Below are 20,800 nucleotides of genomic sequence, written 5' to 3'. Positions count from 1 at the left end.
TGTTCAGCACTTTTAAAATTATATACAGTATATTTACTGCACATTAGCAGAGTAACAAGCATTTCACAAATAACAATTGCACCTTTGTTTGATTTAAACAGTCAGTCAGTGGCATCCACAGGACAGACGACCAGTGAAATACTATCTGATCCACCAGGGTTGAAGAATGGATAGAGTTTCTCAGTGAAGGAGCAGTCAGTGAAAGAGTAGATATGAGACCCTGCCTCCACATTGTGAAGGAGACCTGTCTCTTCTCATAATCCACAAACACCCCCACCTTCTGGGGCTCCTCTCTCGGGTGAAGGTGACAGGGGAATCATCGTGAGCTATATACTCTCCATCCTTCAGCTCCACAGTCCAGTATCCATTATGAGGGATTGGTATAAAACTGACATTCCTATTGATGGTATAATACCACCCCAAAGTCCACTCAGTCTTCCTCCACCTCACCTCATAGTAGAACTTCCTGAGAAGCCCACATTTCATCAGGACACAGGACCAATTTGTAAACCTCTTCCCGTTGTCAGAGAGAACCTGATCTAGTTCTCCATGTCTCACTTGTTTCCCACAATCATCAGACAGGATGAGGTATACGATGTGCAGACTCAGGGTCTAGAGTCACATCCACTGTGGAGAGAAACATACACTGTGGTAAACACAATGCCATCATTACATCATCATCAGTGGTATAATATACTATGGTAAACACAATGACATCAACATCAGTGGTATAATACACTATGGTAAACACAATGACATCATCATCAGTGGTATAATACACTATGGTAAACACAATGACATCATCATCAGTGGTATAATACACTATGGTAAACACAATGACATCATCATCAGTGGTATAATACACTATGGTAAACACAATGACATCATCATCAGTGGTATAATACACTATGGTAAACACAATGACATCATCATCAGTGGTATAATACACTATGGTAAACACAATGACATCATCATCAGTGGTATAATATACTATGGTAAACACAATGACATCAACATCAGTGGTATAATACACTATGGTAAACACAATGACATCACATCAGTATGATACACTATGGTAAACACAATGACATCATCATCAGTGGTATAATACACTATAGTAAACACAATGACATCATCATCAGTGGTATAATACACTATGGTAAACACAATGACATCATCATCAGTGGTATAATACACTATGGTAAACACAATGAAATCAACATCAGTGGTATAATACACTATGGTAAACACAATGACAATGATAATCACTATGGTAAACACAATGAAATCAACATCAGTGGTATAATACACTATGGTAAACACAATGACATCATCATCAGTGGTATAATACACTATGGTAAACACAATGACATCATCATCAGTGGTATAATACACTATGGTAAACACAATGACATCAACATCAGTGGTATAATAATAAACACAATGACATCATCATCAGTGGTATAATACACTATGGTAAATACAATGACATCATCATCGGTGGTATAATACACTATCACATCATCATCATCAGTGGTATAATACACTATGGTAAACACAATGACATCATCATCAGTGGTATAATACACTATGGTAAATACAATGACATCATCATCAGTGGTATAATACACTATGGTAACACGATGACATCATCATCAGTGGTATAATACACTATAGGTAAACACAATGACACAATGACATCAACATCAGAGGTATAATACACTATGGTAAACACAATGACATCATCATCAGTGGGTATAATACACTATGGTAAATACAATGACATCAACATCAGTGGTATAATACACTATGGTAAACACAATGACATCATCATCAGTGGTATAATACACTATGGAAAACACAATGACATCAACATCAGTGGTATAATACACTATGGTAAACACAATGACATCATCATCAGTGGTATAATACACTATGGTAAACACAATGACATCAACATCAGTGGTATAATGCACTATGGTAAACACAATGACATCATCATCAGTGGTATAATACACTATGGTAAACACAATGACATCATCATCAGTGTATAATACACTATGGTAAACACAATGACATCAACATCAGTGGTATAATACACTATGGTAAACACAATGACATCATGACATCAACATCAGTGGTATAATACACTATGGTAAACACAATGACATCAACATCAGTGGTATAATACACTATAGTAAATACAATGACATCATCATCAGTGGTATAATACACTATGGTAAATACAATGACATCATCATCAGTGGTATAATACACTATGGTAAACACGATGACATCATCATCAGTGGTATAATACACTATGGTAAACACAATGACATCATCATCAGTGGTATAATACACTATGGTAAATACAATGACATCATCATCAGTGGTATAATACACTATGGTAAACACGATGACATCATCATCAGTGGTATAATACACTATGGTAAACACAATGACACAATGACATCAACATCAGGGGTATAATACACTATGGTAAACACAATGACATCATCATCAGTGGTATAATACACTATGGTAAACACAATGATATCAACATCAGTGGTATAATACACTATGGTAAACACAATGACATCAACATCAGTGGTATAATACACTATGGTAAACACAATGACATCAACATCAGTGGTATAATACACTATGGTAAACACAATGACATCATCATCAGTGGTATAATACACTATGGTAAATACAATGACATCATCATCAGTGGTATAATACACTATGGTAAACACGATGACATCATCATCAGTGGTATAATACACTATGGTAAACACAATGACATCATCATCAGTGGTATAATACACTATGGTAAATACAATGACATCATCATCAGTGGTATAATACACTATGGTAAACACGATGACATCATCATCAGTGGTATAATACACTATGGTAAACACAATGACACAATGACATCAACATCAGGGGTATAATACACTATGGTAAACACAATGACATCATCATCAGTGGGTATAATACACTATGGTAAATACAATGACATCAACATCAGTGGTATAATACACTATGGTAAACACAATGACATCATCATCAGTGGTATAATACACTATGGAAAACACAATGACATCAACATCAGTGGTATAATACACTATGGTAAACACAATGACATCATCATCAGTGGTATAATACACTATGGTAAACACAATGACATCAACATCAGTGGTATAATGCACTATGGTAAACACAATGACATCATCATCAGTGGTATAATACACTATGGTAAACACAATGACATCATCATCAGTGGTATAATACACTATGGTAAACACAATGACATCAACATCAGTGGTATAATACACTATGGTAAACACAATGACATCATGACATCAACATCAGTGGTATAATACACTATGGTAAACACAATGACATCAACATCAGTGGTATAATACACTATGGTAAACACAATGACATCATCATCAGTGGTATAATACACTATGGTAAACACAATGACATCATCATCAGTGGTATAATACACTATGGTAAACACAATGACATCAACATCAGTGGTATAATACACTATGGTAAACACAATGACATCAACATCAGTGGTATAATACACTATGGTAAACACAATGACATCATGACATCAACATCAGTGGTATAATACACTATGGTAAACACAATGACATCATCATCAGTGGTATAATACACTATGGTAAACACAATGACATCAACATCAGTGGTATAATGCACTATGGTAAACACAATGACATCATCATCAGTGGTATAATACACTATGGTAAACACAATGACATCATCATCCTGACATAATACACTATTAAACACAATGACATCAACATCAGTGGTATAATACACTATGGTAAACAGACATCAACATTAGATCAGTGTATATTAACTATGGTAAAAGACAATGACATCATCATCAGTGATAATACACTATTAAGCTTATGACATCAACATCAGGGGTATAATACACATGGTAAACACAATGACATCTGACATCATCAGTGGTATAATACACTATAGTAAACACAAGGACATCAACATCAGTGGTATAATACACTATGGTAAACACAATGACATCATCATCAGTGGGTATAATACACTATAGTAAACACAATGACATCATCATCAGTGGGTATAATACTATCAGTAAACACAATGACATCAACATCAGTGGTACATAATACACTATGTAAACACAATGACATCATCATCAGTGGTATAACACACTATGGTAAACACAATGACATCAACATCAGTGGTATAATATACACTATAGTAAACACAATGACATCATCATCAGTGGGTACGCATAATACACTATGGTAAACAATGACATCATCATCAATTAGATTATAATACACTATGGTAAATACAATGACATCAACATCAGTGGTATAATACACTATGGTAAACACAATGACACAATGACATCAACATCAGGGGTATAATACACTATGGTAAACACAATGACATCATCATCAGTGGGTATAATACACTATGGTAAATACAATGACATCAACATCAGTGGTATAATACACTATGGTAAACACAATGACATCATCATCAGTGGTATAATACACTATGGAAAACACAATGACATCAACATCAGTGGTATAATACACTATGGTAAACACAATGACATCATCATCAGTGGTATAATACACTATGGTAAACACAATGACATCAACATCAGTGGTATAATGCACTATGGTAAACACAATGACATCATCATCAGTGGTATAATACACTATGGTAAACACAATGACATCATCATCAGTGGTATAATACACTATGGTAAACACAATGACATCAACATCAGTGGTATAATACACTATGGTAAACACAATGACATCATGACATCAACATCAGTGGTATAATACACTATGGTAAACACAATGACATCAACATCAGTGGTATAATACACTATGGTAAACACAATGACATCATCATCAGTGGTATAATACACTATGGTAAACACAATGACATCAACATCAGTGGTATAATACACTATGGTAAACACAATGACATCATGACATCAACATCAGTGGTATAATACACTATGGTAAACACAATGACATCATCATCAGTGGTATAATACACTATGGTAAACACAATGACATCAACATCAGGGTATAATACACTATGGTAAACACAATGACATCATCATCAGTGGTATAATACACTATGGTAAACACAATGACATCAACATCAGTGGTATAATACACTATGGTAAACACAATGACATCATCATCAGTGGGTATAATACACTATGGTAAACACAATGACATCAACATCAGTGGTATAATACACTATGGTAAACACAATGACATCAACATCAGTGGTATAATACATATGGTAAACACAATGACATCATGACATCAACATCAGTGGTATAAATACACTATGGTAAACACAATGACATCATCATCAGTGGTATAATACACTATGGTAAACACAATGACATCAACATCAGTGGTATAATGCACTATGGTAAACACAATGACATCATCATCAGTGGGTATAATACACTATGGTAAACACAATGACATCATCATCAGTGGGTATAATACACTATGGTAAACACAATGACATCAACATCAGTGGTATAATACACTATGGTAAACACAATGACATCATCATCAGTGGTATAATACACTATGGTAAACACAATGACATCAACATCAGTGGTATAATACACTATGGTAAACACAATGACATCATCATCAGTGGGTATAATACACTATGGTAAACACAATGACATCATCATCAGTGGGTATAATACACTATGGTAAACACAATGACATCATCATCAGTGGGTATAATACACTATGGTAAACACAATGACATCATCATCAGTGGTATAATACACTATGGTAAAGACAATGACATCAACATCAGTGGTATAATACACTATGGTAAACGTGACATCAAATATCAGTGGTATAATACACTATATGGTAAACACAATGACATCATCATCAGTGGGTATAATACACTATGGTAAACACAATGACATCAACATCAGTGGTATAATACACTATGGTAAACACAATGACATCATCATCAGTGGTATAATACACTATGGTAAACACAATGACATCAACATCAGTGGTATAATACACTATGGTAAACACAATGACATCAACATCAGTGGTATAATACACTATGGTAAACACAATGACATCATCATCAGTGGTATAATACACTATGGTAAACACAATGACATCAACATCAGTGGTATAATACACTGTGGTAAACACAATGACATCAACATCAGTGGTATAATACACTATGGTAAACACAATGACATCATCATCAGTGGTATAATACACTATGGTAAACACAATGACATCAACATCAGGGGTATAATACACTATGGTAAACACAATGACATCATCATCAGTGGTATAATACACTATGGTAAACACAATGACATCATGACATCAACATCAGTGGTATAATACACTATGGTAAACACAATGACATCAACATCAGTGGTATAATACACTGTGGTAAACACAATGACATCAACATCAGTGGTATAATACACTATGGTAAACACAATGACATCATCATCAGTGGTATAATACACTATGGTAAACACAATGACATCAACATCAGGGGTATAATACACTATGGTAAACACAATGACATCATCATCAGTGGTATAATACACTATGGTAAACACAATGACATCATGACATCATCATCAGTGGTATAATACACTATGGTAAAACACAATGACATCATGACATCATCATCAGTGGTATAATACACTATGGTAAACACAATGACATCATCATCAGTGGGTATAATACACTATGGTAAACACAATGACATCAACATCAGTGGTATAATACACTATGGTAAACACAATGACATCAACATCAGTGGTATAATACACTGTGGTAAACACAATGACATCAACATCAGTGGTATAATACACTATGGTAAACACAATGACATCATCATCAGTGGTATAATACACTATGGTAAACACAATGACATCAACATCAGTGGTATAATACACTGTGGTAAACACAATGACATCAACATCAGTGGTATAATACACTATGGTAAACACAATGACATCATCATCAGTGGTATAATACACTATGGTAAACACAATGACATCAACATCAGGGGTATAATACACTATGGTAAACACAATGACATCATCATCAGTGGTATAATACACTATGGTAAACACAATGACATCAACATCAGTGGTATAATACACTGTGGTAAACACAATGACATCAACATCAGTGGTATAATACACTATGGTAAACACAATGACATCATCATCAGTGGTATAATACACTATGGTAAACACAATGACATCAACATCAGGGTATAATACACTATGGTAAACACAATGACATCATGACATCAACATCAGTGGTATAATACACTATGGTAAACACAATGACATCATCATCAGTGGTATAATACACTATGGTAAACACAATGACATCATGACATCAACATCAGTGGTATAATACACTATGGTAAACACAATGACATCATGACATCAACATCAGTGGTATAATACACTATGGTAAACACAATGACATCACCATCAGTGGTATAATACACTATGGTAAACACAATGACATCAACATCAGTGGTATAATACACTATGGTAAACCCAATGACATCAACATCAGTGGTATAATACACTATGGTAAACACAATGACATCAACATCAGTGGTATAATACACTATGGTAAACACAATGACATCAACATCAGTGGTATAATACACTGTGGTAAACACAATGACATCAACATCAGTGGTATAATACACTATGGTAAACACAATGACATCATCATCAGTGGTATAATACACTATGGTAAACACAATGACATCAACATCAGGGTATAATACACTATGGTAAACACAATGACATCATGACATCAACATCAGTGGTATAATACACTATAGTAAACACAATGACATCATCATCAGTGGTATAATACACTATGGTAAACACAATGACATCATGACATCAACATCAGTGGTATAATACACTATGGTAAACACAATGACATCATGACATCAACATCAGTGGTATAATACACTATGGTAAACACAATGACATCACCATCAGTGGTATAATACACTATGGTAAACACAATGACATCAACATCAGTGGTATAATACACTATGGTAAACCCAATGACATCAACATCAGTGGTATAATACACTATGGTAAAACACAATGACATCAACATCAGTGGTATAATACACTATGGTAAACTCCAATGACATCAACATCAGTGGTATAATACACACTATGGTAAACACAATGACATCATGACATCAACATCAGGGGTATAATACACTATGGTAAACACAATGACATCATGACATCAACATCAGTGGGTACAACATGTTACTGTATTGATCACTGACACATGATACTGTCTTCCATGATTAGTGGTCCAGTTTTCATTACGTCATGGGTAAGAACCTGGTTAACTCATGTTAATACGTGATTTAGGGTTTGATTCAATCAGATCTGCTTACACATAGTGGTTGTTTTGACAGTGTCGGAGGTGGAACTGCGTTAAGAGCTGTCAAATCCACCAAAGTGGTCGCAAGCATTTGCTATTATTCTGTAAGTAAATCCGAGACACTATTTGGTATAATATGTTACATTTCATATGGTATGTATTAATTTGTGGATGTCACAGAGTATAAAACACACCTGCATGTCTTCTGATGGTTTCAAAATCTGAAATATAGAGTAAAAAGACTGTTGGTTATGAAAATGAGCAACATACTGATGGATATCTCAAACTACTGTTAAAGGACATTTGTGTTGTTCAACCCAGACCTCAAACTATGCAGACCTATAATAACTTTAATCTTAGTGAACATATGGGGAGAAATATCTGACACCCAGCAGTCCCAGGAAGGTGGGGAGACCAAGAGCCCATTTTTTATATATGTATATATAATAAATTATTTTGACAGTAATCCTCCATTAATTCATTCATAAACCTTTTTTTCTTTTCCATATGTGATAGGAAGCTAAATGTTTGTTTTCTTGGGCTTCAGGAATGTGACTGAAAAGTGAAAAAGTAAAAAAACAAACTGATTGATAGTATGAGGGGATAGTCAGTGAACAAATGCTGTTGTCAAGGCTACGACAGCGCCAGTGTAATGAGTGGAGCTTACTGAGGTGTTCAAAAACTCATATCAGACCGAGAGACTAATGCTTCTTAGATAGTTATTTTTGAGTTTTAGTTTAGAAAATAATCTCTCTGCAGAAGCAACAGTTATAGGGATGGTAAAAACAGCTTGAGTTGCCGTAGCAACATCAGTGAAACTGGGCAGAAGGGAGTTGTACTTCAAATACAGCAGTTCAGTAATATCTATAATTAATTAATAATGTATTTTATTTAACCTTTATTTAAACTATGCAATTCAGTTAAGAAACAAATTCTTACTTTACATTTTTTTTTATTTTACCTTTATTTTACTAGGCAAGTCAGTTAAGAACAAATTCTTATTTTACAATGAGGACCTCCCCCGGCCAAAAACCTCCCCAAACCCGGACAACGCTGGGCCAATTGTGCGCCGCCCTATGGGACTCCCCATCACAGCCGGTTGTGATACAGCCTGGGATCAAACCAAACCAAGTAGTGACGCCTCTAGCACTGAAGTGCCGTGCTTAGACCCCTACGCCACTCGGGGCCCACAAGCTGACAGTCCCTGAAATCAGGCACTAGAATTACTTTAAAATATGTTTGTTTTCATGACTTATTTGTTTTGATTTCCCTTGGTTTTATAAGTCAGAAGACCATCCAGACCTTACTAGGACCATGTCAACGTCCTCTGTCGAATTAATGTGTATTTTCCTCCCAATGGTGGTCAGAAAGTATCACTACATTTATTTTATTTTATTTATTTATTTTACTTCACTGCAACGTTAAGTCAAAGGGGCAGTCCTTGGAAAAACTTTTTTTTAAATTTTACCTTTATTAAACTAGGTTTTATTAAACTACCAATGAACATTTATCCATTAGCCAAAGCTAAGCCTTGGCACCACAGAAAACCCATCTTCGATTCGATAGGCATGCAGCCACATAGACATGTCGCGATTTCAGCACCATGGTCAGTGATCGGTCATCTATACTTAAATTTTATTTTAGGGGGGCAAACTCCGACCTTGCGGGGGTCCAGAGAATCTGTGTTATGCCAGTGGTGAGATTGATGGAAACTTCAGTCAAATTTAGTGCCAAACACACAGACACAATGTAATAAAACATGTACTACATTAATTATCTATCATACTATAACTGCAAACAAGATTCCAAGAAAAAGTACATTCAAAATATTAGAAATCAGTTCTTCCCTTTACCTGGACTCCAGTTTGTGTTCACAAAATCTGTGGAGACATTATTTTTAACCAATATTAATCATTAAGATATACAGGTTTTCTTCACTGTACACAAATGTTTAGACATTGTCAATGTATTATTGATGTACTGAAGCCAGCATATACTGAAGCTATAGTTTAGAACCCTGTAATAAGGACATCTTCCATAATGACTTCTAGAGCGATGCACCCAGAAGAGTGTACCGTCACTACATCCAGTCACTCACTAGTTCATACTTGTCCATACTTGTAAATGCTCATTCTTTAATGCTTTCTTTGTACCTATGTGTGTCCTGTGTAACTGTGTGCCTTTTTGTTTGCTGAAATACGTAGTTGTGGATAAAATCGGTTATAATCGCAATGGAGTAAAAAATTACGACTTCAATCAGGCATGACAACTTAATGCTTTCATAAATATCCATTATTTAACTGTATGTATTACGTACTGTGTAGCTGGTCTTATACATATCCATTATTTAACTGTATGTATTACATACTGTGTAGCTGGTCTTATACATATCCATTATTTAACTGTATGTATTACATACTGTGTAGCTGGTCTTATACATATCCATTATTTAACTGTATGTATTACATACTGTGTAGCTGGTCTTATACATATCCATTATTTAACTGTATGTATTACGTACTGTGTAGCTGGTCTTATAGATATCCATTATTTAACTGTATGTATTACGTACTGTGTAGCTGGTCTTATACATATCCATTATTTAACTGTATGTATTACGTACTGTGTAGCTGGTCTTATACATATCCATTATTTAACTGTATGTATTACATACTGTGTAGCTGGTCTTATACATATCCATTATTTAACTGTATGTATTACATACTGTGTAGCTGGTCTTATCCTTGTCCTGATTGTTATAGCGTTGTCAGTTGGACTGGAAATCCATAGTTTTTCATTAAACATTTTATTCTAGGCGTCCCCTTCCAAAACCTTTTTTTAAATCAGCCGTGCAATGATGGGCTGCTCCTTCACACAACGATTCCTTTGGCAGAGGTCACCTAAAATAATACTTTAATAAAAAACGAAGGATTTCAGCAAACAAAGAAAGTCACGCAAGTACACAGGACAAACAGGTTCACGGTAAGAGTTTAAGAATTTACATTTTTACAAGTATCGACTGATAAGGACTGATAGTCGGAGGTACAGTCCACACACACTCATCACCACTCAACTCCATTGACAAAGCTAACATTTATAAGCCATCATATACAGTTGGTAACAAAGCCTTAATACTTACCCAGCTGAGAAGTCAGGATTTCTACAGATAAACACATACATATAGTCAATTAGACACATCAGTTGTGTCCAAGGGGGAATCAACATGTGTTAGCTAACTTTCTAGTCTACACTCTAAAAATAAAAGGTATGATCTTTTAGGATAATATAAGGTAAAAAAAAAAAAAACTTAAGATTAATTTAAGAACCTATACTCTGCCATCAGGTCGTATTTTATTTTGTGTATTTGACCCCTTTTTCTCCCCAACAGTCCTGTCTCATCGCTGCAACTCCCGTACGGACTCGGGAGAGGCAAAGGTCGAGGTTGTTTCTTCCGAACCACAACCCAACCAAGCCACACTGCTTCTTGACACAATGCCCACTTAACCCGGAAGCCAGCCGAACCAATGTGTCGGAGGAACCCCCTAGTGACGATTTCAGCGTGCACTGCCCCCGGCTTGCCACAGGAGTCGCTGGTACAAGGACATCCCTGCGACGATGCTGGGCGGTCTCCCGGTCGCGTCACTCGGGAGGCCCATCAGTTCGTTTTTTAACCTTTGTAGACTTAAGGGGAGCTTTGAAGAACCTTTTCAAAAGGGATTTCTTTTTTGGAACCAGTAAGTGACTCAATTCCAACTCGTGTGTATAATTCAAATTGAGAACGTTGGCATTATGGGTCAGCTAGGACTCAGGTAATGTGTTCCAATACAGTTTTTATCACTATTACATGAACTAAGAAACCTTCTACTATATACTGTTTTCTAGACTATGAAATTATCTGTGTTTTGGAAACGTGGAGCCTTTGCTGATTGGCCAAACCCACTGGCTCCATGTCATCTACAAGACCCTGCTAGGTAAAGTCACCCCTTATCTCAGCTCGCTGGTCACCATAGCAGCACCAACCTGTAGCACGCGCTCCAGCAGGTATATCTCTCTGGTCACCCCCAAAACCAATTCTTTCTTTGGCCGCCTCTCCTTCCAGTTCTCTGCTGCCAATGACTGGAACGAACTACAAAAATCTCTGAAACTGGAAACACTTACCTCCCTCACTAGCTTTTAGCACCAACTGTCAGAGCAGCTCACAGATTACTGCACCTGTACATAGCCCACCTATAATTTAGCCCAAACAACTACCTTTTTCCCTACTGTATTTATTTTATTTATTTATTTAGCTCCTTTACACCCCATTATTTTTACTTCTACTTTGCACATTCTTCCACTGCAAATCTACCATTCCAGTGTTTTACTTGCTATATTGTATTTACTTTGCCACCATGGCCTTTTTTTGCCTTTACCTCCCTTATCTCACCTCATTTGCTCACATCATATATAGACTTGTTTCTACTGTATTATTGACTGTATGTTTGTTTTATTCCATGTGTAACTCTGTGTCGTTGTATGTGTCGAACTGCTTTGCTTTATCTTGGCCAGGTCACAATTGTACATGAGAAGTTGTTCTCAACTTGCCTACCTGGTTAAATAAAGGTGAAATAAAAAATAAAATAAAAAATAAAAACCTATGCCGTGCTAAAATGTGTTCATACCGTGCTGATGGTTGCAAATCAATGGAATTGAATGGGATTTGATGGTCAGTGCTCTTACCTGCCCTTACAATGGATCCAATGGAAACATTGCAAAAGTTCAAATGATCGAGAAGTGCTAAGTTGGGTGCACTTACTAAAGAGAAATGAGATCACACAACTTATGGGGGATGATGGAAATGTTGAAATCTTTGCTGACACAAAATTTCTCAAAGTTGATTAACTTTGCCATAAAGGCTTTGTTATCTGCTGAGAAGGCAACAAAGTATCAGGTTGAATGGTATTGCCCAAACGCAGCAACACAGAATTGTTTGGCAACCAATATGGACGTTAGAAGCACAGTAAAGCACAGCAGCAAAAAAAAACTGATGAGGATGTCCAGACAAGGGACAGTATCTCCAATGTCTCATCAAAACATGTAAATAGATGACAACACAGCAGGCACTCATGACAATACACCACATCTTCTATCAGGCTATTTTTGAAGGCTGAAGGGGGAAGCCTTTCTTGTTAAAGCTGAAACATTGAAAAGTAAACATGCATTGGAGACACAGGAGGCTCAACTCAAGGCACAAAATAAAACCACCTCTTAGTGTACGACTGGGTGACCCACTACACTACAGGTTCTTTGTACCAGTGTTTAAGGGTGAACCACTAGACGACAGGTTCTTTGTACCAGTGTTTAAGGGTGAACCACTAGACGACAGTTCTTTGTACCAGTGTTTAAGGGTGAACCACTAGACGACAGGTTCTTTGTACCAGTGTTTAAGGGTGAACCACTAGACGACAGGTTCTTTGTACCAGTGTTTAAGGGTGAACCACTACACTACAGGTTCTTTGTACCAGTGTTTAAGGGTGAACCACTAGACGACAGGTTCTTTGTACCAGTGTTTAAGGGTGAACCACTAGACGACAGGTTCTTTGTACCAGTGTTTAAGGGTGAACCACTAGACGACAGGTTCTTTGTACCAGTGTTTAAGGGTGAACCACTAGACGACAGGTTCTTTGTACCAGTGTTTAAGGGTGAACCACTAGACGACAGGTTCTTTGTACCAGTGTTTAAGGGTGAACCACTACACTACAGGTTCTTTGTACCAGTGTTTAAGGGTGAACCACTAGACGACAGGTTCTTTGTACCAGTGTTTAAGGGTGAACCACTAGACGACAGGTTCTTTGTACCAGTGTTTAAGGGTGAACCACTAATAATAATAATAATAATAATAATATAATATATGCCATTTAGCTGACGCTTTTATCCAAAGCGACTTACAGTCATGTGTGCATACATTCTACGTATGGGTGGTCCCGGGAATCGAACCCACTACCCTGGCATTACAAGCGCCATGCTCTACCAACTGAGCCACAGAAGGACCACGTCACTAGGCGACAGGTTCTTTGTACATGGCTTTGAACACGCTATCGAAGACCGGACCGAGAACAGCAAAGATAGGTTGTACCTTTTGGAGAAATTCACCATGGGGCAACTCAAGTCGAATCAAATTTTAGCTCAACTGCTTTGTCTTACTAAAGTCGAGGGAGAGGTTGTTGTCCTGTCACCACACTGCCGGGTGTCTGACCTCCTCCCCAAGGCTTTCTCATTGTCTTTGGTGATCAGGCCTAACACCGTATTGGAGTTCTGAGTGTCCATGCAGTCATGAGTGAACAGGGAGTACCCGAGGGACTAAGCACGCACCCCTGAGGGCCCCTGTGTTGAGGGCCAGCATGGCGGATGTGTTGTTGTCTACCCTAACCACCTGGGGCGACCCGTCAGGAAGTCCAGGATCAAGTTGCAGAGGGAGATGTTCAGTCCCAGGGACCTTAGCTTAGTGATGAGCTTGGTGGTGTTGTAATCTGAGCTGTTGTCAATGAACAGAATTCTCACGTAGGTGTTCATTTTGTCCAGGTGGGAAAGGGCAGATTGTGGAGTGCAATAGAGATTGTGTAATCTGGGGTTCTGTTGGGGTGGTATGCGGGTGGGGTGGGTCCAGGGTGTCTTGAATGATGGTGTTGACGTGAGCCATGATCAGCCTTTCAAATCAATTTCAAGGATATTGATGTGAGTGCTAAGCGGTGATAGTCATTTAGACAGGTTACCTTGGTGTTGTTGTACACAGGGACTATGGTGGTCTGCATTTGATTTGAATAATAATAATAATTAAAAATGTAAAAAATAAAACACTATCAACAACCAGGAAGTCATGAGTACATTTGTTGTCTCTGGCTTGGAGATAAGTAGCCTTGATGACAGCAGTTTTGTTGAAATCCTTGCAGTTTTCACGCAGAAATAAATCCCTGTAACTAAGGAGAACATTGCTACCACCAGCGGCTGGTGGGAGGAGCTATAGGAGGATGGGCTCATTGTAATGGCTGGAGTGAAATCAATGGAACGGAGTCAAACATGAGGTTGTCCATGTGGTTTCCACAAGCAAAAACATCTGCTAAATATGTGTATGGGACCAATCAAATTTGATTTAATATGATTGATGTTTGATACCGTTCCAATTATTACATTCCGGGCATTACAATGAGCCCGTCCTCCTATAGCTCCTCCCACCAGCCCTCACCGATTCCTAACCAAACAGATGTGAACCAACGGCCATATTTGGAAAAAGTGTCTCAAGCAGATTGATTCTAAAATTGTATTGTTGACAAACATACTTCAGGCCATTGAGCCATGGATGGTCATAAACAGCCAAGAAGATAAGGCCCATTACACTGTGAAAACCACTCTGGTCTGGATTGTGAATGGGCTTCTAAAAAAGGGGAATGTCTCCACCTATGGGCGGTCTCATGTAATGTCACACAGAATCTCTGTGGTAGAGTTGGAAGAGCTGCTGAAGCAACAGGTCCAGCATGATTTCCCAGAGCACCACCATGAGGAGCAGCTTGAAATATCAAGAGAAGTTCCTATCTTCATGGAGAGTGTATCTGTCAGCCAAGCTGGTGGATGTCCACTATATTATTTGCCTCCCACTGAGGAATGAGGATGCTGAATTTCCCAACAACTGCTGTGTGGCAGTACAGCGTGCTCTCAACCTGAAATGGAAACTCAGTAAGAATCCCTGGTCCTGTAAGGACTATACCAACTTCATGGCAGATATCCTGGACAAAGGCTTTGCAGTGATCATGCCAATAGACTTACAGAATGACAGCAGCAAGATAGTTTGGTATATTCCTCACCACAGAGTATATCATCCTAAGAAGCACAATCTGAGGGTGGTACTAGACTGTGGAGCCGCCTAACAAGAGACATCACTGAATGCTCAGCTTCTACGGGGTCCAGACATGACAAACCATATCATTGGTGTTTTCCAGATCCCACCAAGAGCCTGTTGCCTTCATGACAGATATTGAAGTCATGTTCCACCAGGTGAGCGTTCCAGAGCAGGACACAGACCTGAGATTTCTCTGGATCTGGAAAAGGAGCTGGAGGATTGGAGGTGCTCTTCTATATGGATGACTGTCTAAAGTCAGCAGCAAGTGAGGAAGAAGCCTTGACACCTACTCAGGACCGCACATCACTGTGTTCTAAATGAGGCTTTAGACTGAACAAATGGATCAGCAACAGTCAAGTTGTTGCCTCTATTCCTGAAGAGGAGAAAGCAAAGGAGATAACGGATCTGGACTGGGATCAGAACATGCTACCAGTGTATTGTATTTTGTAATGTTATGTATAGTATGTATTATATTGTTGTGTTTTGTTTTGAGTTTGGAACAACTTGGCAGCGACGAAATAGCAAATACTAAACTCGTGGCTCATGGGGCAAGTCACACAAACCACCCCGACTCCGGAGGGCTGGTTAGGCAAGTGAGAACCCAGACCACCAAGCTGTGTCTGCTGCTGGAGGCCCACATAAGGTTTCCTCTATGTTTTGAAGTTGTAATTGTTTTGATCCCACAAGAACAAGGAGTTTGGTTGATGAAATCATGTTTCTGGTTTCCTACTATGGTTATCATGGGTATTTGAAAGCAAGATGGAGCCTCACCTGGACACAGCCCTTTTCCCATGTTCACCTTTCCTATACTTATTTAGGGTTTTGGCATTATGGGTCAGCTAGGTCTCAGGTATAGAGTTACCATACATTATGAGTCAGCTAGGACTCAGGTATAGAGTTACCATACATTATGGGTCAGCTAGGTCTCAGGTATAGAGTAACCATACATTATGAGTCAGCTTGGTCTCAGGTATAGAGTAACCATACATTATGAGTCAGCTTGGTCTCAGGTATAGAGTAAACATACATTATGGGTCAGCTAGGTCTCAGGTATAGAGTAACCATACATTATGGGTCAGCTAGGTCTCAGGTATGGAGTAAGCATACATTATGGGTCAGCTGGGACTCAGGTATGGAGATAACATACATTATGGGTCAACTAGGACTCAGGTATGGAGTTACCATACATTATGGGTCAGCTAGGACTCAGGTATGGAGATAACATACATTATGGGTCAGCTAGGACTCAGGTATGGAGGTAACATACATTATGGGTCAGCTAGGACTCAGGTATGGAGGTAACATACATTATGGGTCAGCTAGGACTCAGGTATGGAGGTAACATACATTATGGGTCAGCTAGGACTCAGGTATGGAGGTAACATACATTATGGGTCAGCTAGGACTCAGATATGGAGGTAACATACATTATGGGTCAGCTAGGACTCAGGTATGGAGGTAACATACATTATGGGTCAGCTAGGACTCAGGTATGGAGTTACCATACATTATGGGTCAGCTCGGACTCAGGTATGGAGGTAACATACATTATGAGTCAGCTAGGACTCAGGTATGGAGGTAACATACATTATGGGTCAGCTAGGACTCAGGTATGGAGGTAACATACATTATGGGTCAGCTAGGACTCAGGTATGGAGGTAACATACATTATGGGTCAGCTAGGACTCAGGTATGGAGGTAACATACATTATGGGTCAGCTAGGACTCAGGTATGGAGGTAACATACATTATGGGTCAGCTAGGACTCAGGTATGGAGGTAACATACATTATGGGTCAGCTAGGTCTCAGGTATAGAGTAACCATACATTATGGGTCAGCTAGGACTCAGGTATGGAGGTAACATACATTATGGGTCAGCTAGGACTCAGGTATGGAGGTAACATACATTATGGGTCAGCTAGGACTCAGGTATGGAGTTACCATACATTATGGGTCAGCTAGGACTCAGGTATAGAGTAACCATACATTATGAGTCAGCTTGGTCTCAGGTATAGAGTAACCATACATTATGAGTCAGCTTGGTCTCAGGTATAGAGTAAACATACATTATGGGTCAGCTAGGTCTCAGGTATAGAGTAACCATACATTATGGGTCAGCTAGGTCTCAGGTATGGAGTAAGCATACATTATGGGTCAGCTGGGACTCAGGTATGGAGATAACATACATTATGGGTCAACTAGGACTCAGGTATGGAGTTACCATACATTATGGGTCAGCTAGGACTCAGGTATGGAGATAACATACATTATGGGTCAGCTAGGACTCAGGTATGGAGGTAACATACATTATGGGTCAGCTAGGACTCAGGTATGGAGGTAACATACATTATGGGTCAGCTAGGACTCAGGTATGGAGGTAACATACATTATGGGTCAGCTAGGACTCAGGTATGGAGGTAACATACATTATGGGTCAGCTAGGACTCAGATATGGAGGTAACATACATTATGGGTCAGCTAGGACTCAGGTATGGAGGTAACATACATTATGGGTCAGCTAGGACTCAGGTATGGAGTTACCATACATTATGGGTCAGCTCGGACTCAGGTATGGAGGTAACATACATTATGAGTCAGCTAGGACTCAGGTATGGAGGTAACATACATTATGGGTCAGCTAGGACTCAGGTATGGAGGTAACATACATTATGGGTCAGCTAGGACTCAGGTATGGAGGTAACATACATTATGGGTCAGCTAGGACTCAGGTATGGAGGTAACATACATTATGGGTCAGCTAGGACTCAGGTATGGAGGTAACATACATTATGGGTCAGCTAGGACTCAGGTATGGAGTTACCATACATAATGGGTCAGCTAGGACTCAGGTATGGAGTAACCATACATAATGGGTCAGCTAGGACTCAGGTATGGAGTTACCATACATTATGGGTCAGCTAGGACTCAGGTATGGAGTAACCATACATTATGGGTCAGCTGGGACTCAGGTATGGAGTTACCATACATTATGGGTCAGCTAGGACTCAGGTATGGAGGTAACATACATTATGGGTCAGCTATGACTCAGGTATGGAGGTAACATACATTATGGGTCAGCTAGGACTCATGTATGGAGGTAACATACATTATGGGTCAGCTAGGACTCAGGTATGGAGGTAACATACATTATGGGTCAGCTAGGACTCAGGTATGGAGGTAACATACATTATGGGTCAGCTAGGACTCAGGTATGGAGGTAACATACATTATGGGTCAGCTAGGACTCAGGTATGGAGGTAACATACATTATGGGTCAGCTAGGACTCAGGTATGGAGGTAACATACATTATGGGTCAGCTGGGACTCAGGTATGGAGTTACCATACATTATGGGTCAGCTAGGACTCAGGTATGGAGGTAACATACATTATGGGTCAGCTATGACTCAGGTATGGAGGTAACATACATTATGGGTCAGCTAGGACTCATGTATGGAGGTAACATACATTATGGGTCAGCTATGACTCAGGTATGGAGGTAACATACATTATGGGTCAGCTAGGACTCATGTATGGAGGTAACATACATTATGGGTCAGCTATGACTCATGTATGGAGGTAACATACATTATGGGTCAGCTAGGACTCAGGTATGGAGGTAACATACATTATGGGTCAGCTATGACTCATGTATGGAGGTAACATACATTATGGGTTAGCTAGGACTTTTGTATCGCTTTTACTCAAACAAGAAAAAAATACTACTATATATAATTTTCATTTTCTGTTTAAATAATTATTTTGCTTTGATCATGGAAAGACTCTGTAACCTGTGAAATGACCTGTGTTTTGGAAACGTGGAGCCTTTGTCTGGCAAATACATTTCTGTTTGTTTTTACACTATTCAAGATTTGTATTCCCTGTTACTTTGAAAGAGCATCTGACTGCAACATCACATACCTGGGGCCTCAACGTAAGTTTTGAATTGGATTACGAATAGCCTTTATAAAATGGTTCACATAATTCTTTCAAAGTGATGATCTGGGACTCCTTGTCTCATATCACTTCTCTAATGTCACAAATCCTAAATGAGTTCCACCACCTAAATGAGTCCAGCGTACCTCTGAGAGACAACTTCTCCAATAAAGATATTCTATCCACCACTTCTTAATTTCATTAAATAAATGTGACTGGTCAATCAGAGATCCTGGTCCATCAGAAACTACCCACTGGGCAAACTACGTAATCTCAACGTGGATATTTGGGTAATATTTGGTCGAGATGTTGATCAATGAGATTACAACCTACAGTATATGGAAAGACTGCCAAAAAAGTTAGTTGAATTTACAATGTGTTATCACTATGTTATCAACCATCCAAAATCACAACCAAATTACAGTGGAAAAACAATGTTTGATTTTTTGTTTGGTTGTCAC

At 38.5% G+C, this 20,800-nt stretch overlaps 1 protein-coding gene and 2 long non-coding RNA genes across 5 annotated transcripts; 2 read left to right on the top strand and 1 right to left on the bottom strand.

Annotated features, from left to right (window-relative positions):
- Positions 1 to 592: 592 nt before the first annotated feature.
- LOC127917453 (uncharacterized) lies at positions 593 to 12,224 on the bottom strand. The gene is made up of 4 exons (XR_008097304.1): positions 11,671 to 12,224; positions 10,385 to 10,411; positions 8,726 to 8,752; positions 593 to 627 (listed from the first exon to the last, which is right to left on the bottom strand). It is a non-coding gene; the product is annotated as an uncharacterized LOC127917453 (long non-coding RNA).
- A 96-nt stretch (positions 12,225 to 12,320) lies between these two features.
- Positions 12,321 to 14,844, top strand: LOC127917444 (uncharacterized). Its single transcript, XM_052500591.1, has 5 exons — positions 12,321 to 12,340; positions 13,890 to 13,979; positions 14,022 to 14,231; positions 14,274 to 14,357; positions 14,580 to 14,844. The coding sequence occupies exons 1-5, from the start codon at positions 12,321 to 12,323 to the stop codon at positions 14,827 to 14,829; spliced, it is 654 nt and encodes a 217-aa protein (XP_052356551.1). The 3' UTR covers positions 14,830 to 14,844.
- A 1,727-nt stretch (positions 14,845 to 16,571) lies between these two features.
- On the top strand, positions 16,572 to 18,788 carry LOC127917443 (uncharacterized). 3 transcript variants are annotated; one of them, XR_008097297.1, is made up of 4 exons: positions 16,572 to 17,414; positions 17,455 to 17,494; positions 18,215 to 18,262; positions 18,343 to 18,788. It is a non-coding gene; the product is annotated as an uncharacterized LOC127917443 (long non-coding RNA). The 3 variants fall into 3 exon arrangements; XR_008097296.1 differs by lacking the exon at positions 17,455 to 17,494; XR_008097298.1 differs by lacking the exon at positions 18,215 to 18,262 and having other exon boundaries at positions 17,455 to 17,487; positions 18,328 to 18,788.
- Positions 18,789 to 20,800: the final 2,012 nt, after the last annotated feature.

The sequence above is a fragment of the Oncorhynchus keta genome, unplaced genomic scaffold (assembly GCF_023373465.1).
Source record: "Oncorhynchus keta strain PuntledgeMale-10-30-2019 unplaced genomic scaffold, Oket_V2 Un_contig_1146_pilon_pilon, whole genome shotgun sequence".
NCBI classification, from domain to species: Eukaryota; Metazoa; Chordata; class Actinopteri; order Salmoniformes; family Salmonidae; genus Oncorhynchus; species Oncorhynchus keta.
The sequence above is the reverse complement of the archived record's forward strand: the minus strand, read 5'-3'. Positions and strand labels throughout refer to the sequence as shown.

What these genes read in the sequence shown, in the direction of transcription:
- LOC127917444 (XM_052500591.1), top strand. Translation starts at nt 12,321, where the DNA reads ATGGGTCAGCTAGGACTCAG. An exon ending in ATGGGTCAGCTAGGACTCAG is followed by an intron (nt 12,341 to 13,889) that starts GTAATGTGTTCC and finishes GTGAACCACTAG; the next exon opens with ACGACAGTTCTTTGTACCAG. An exon ending in GGTGAACCACTAGACGACAG is followed by an intron (nt 14,358 to 14,579) that starts GTTCTTTGTACC and finishes ACTAGGCGACAG; the next exon opens with GTTCTTTGTACATGGCTTTG.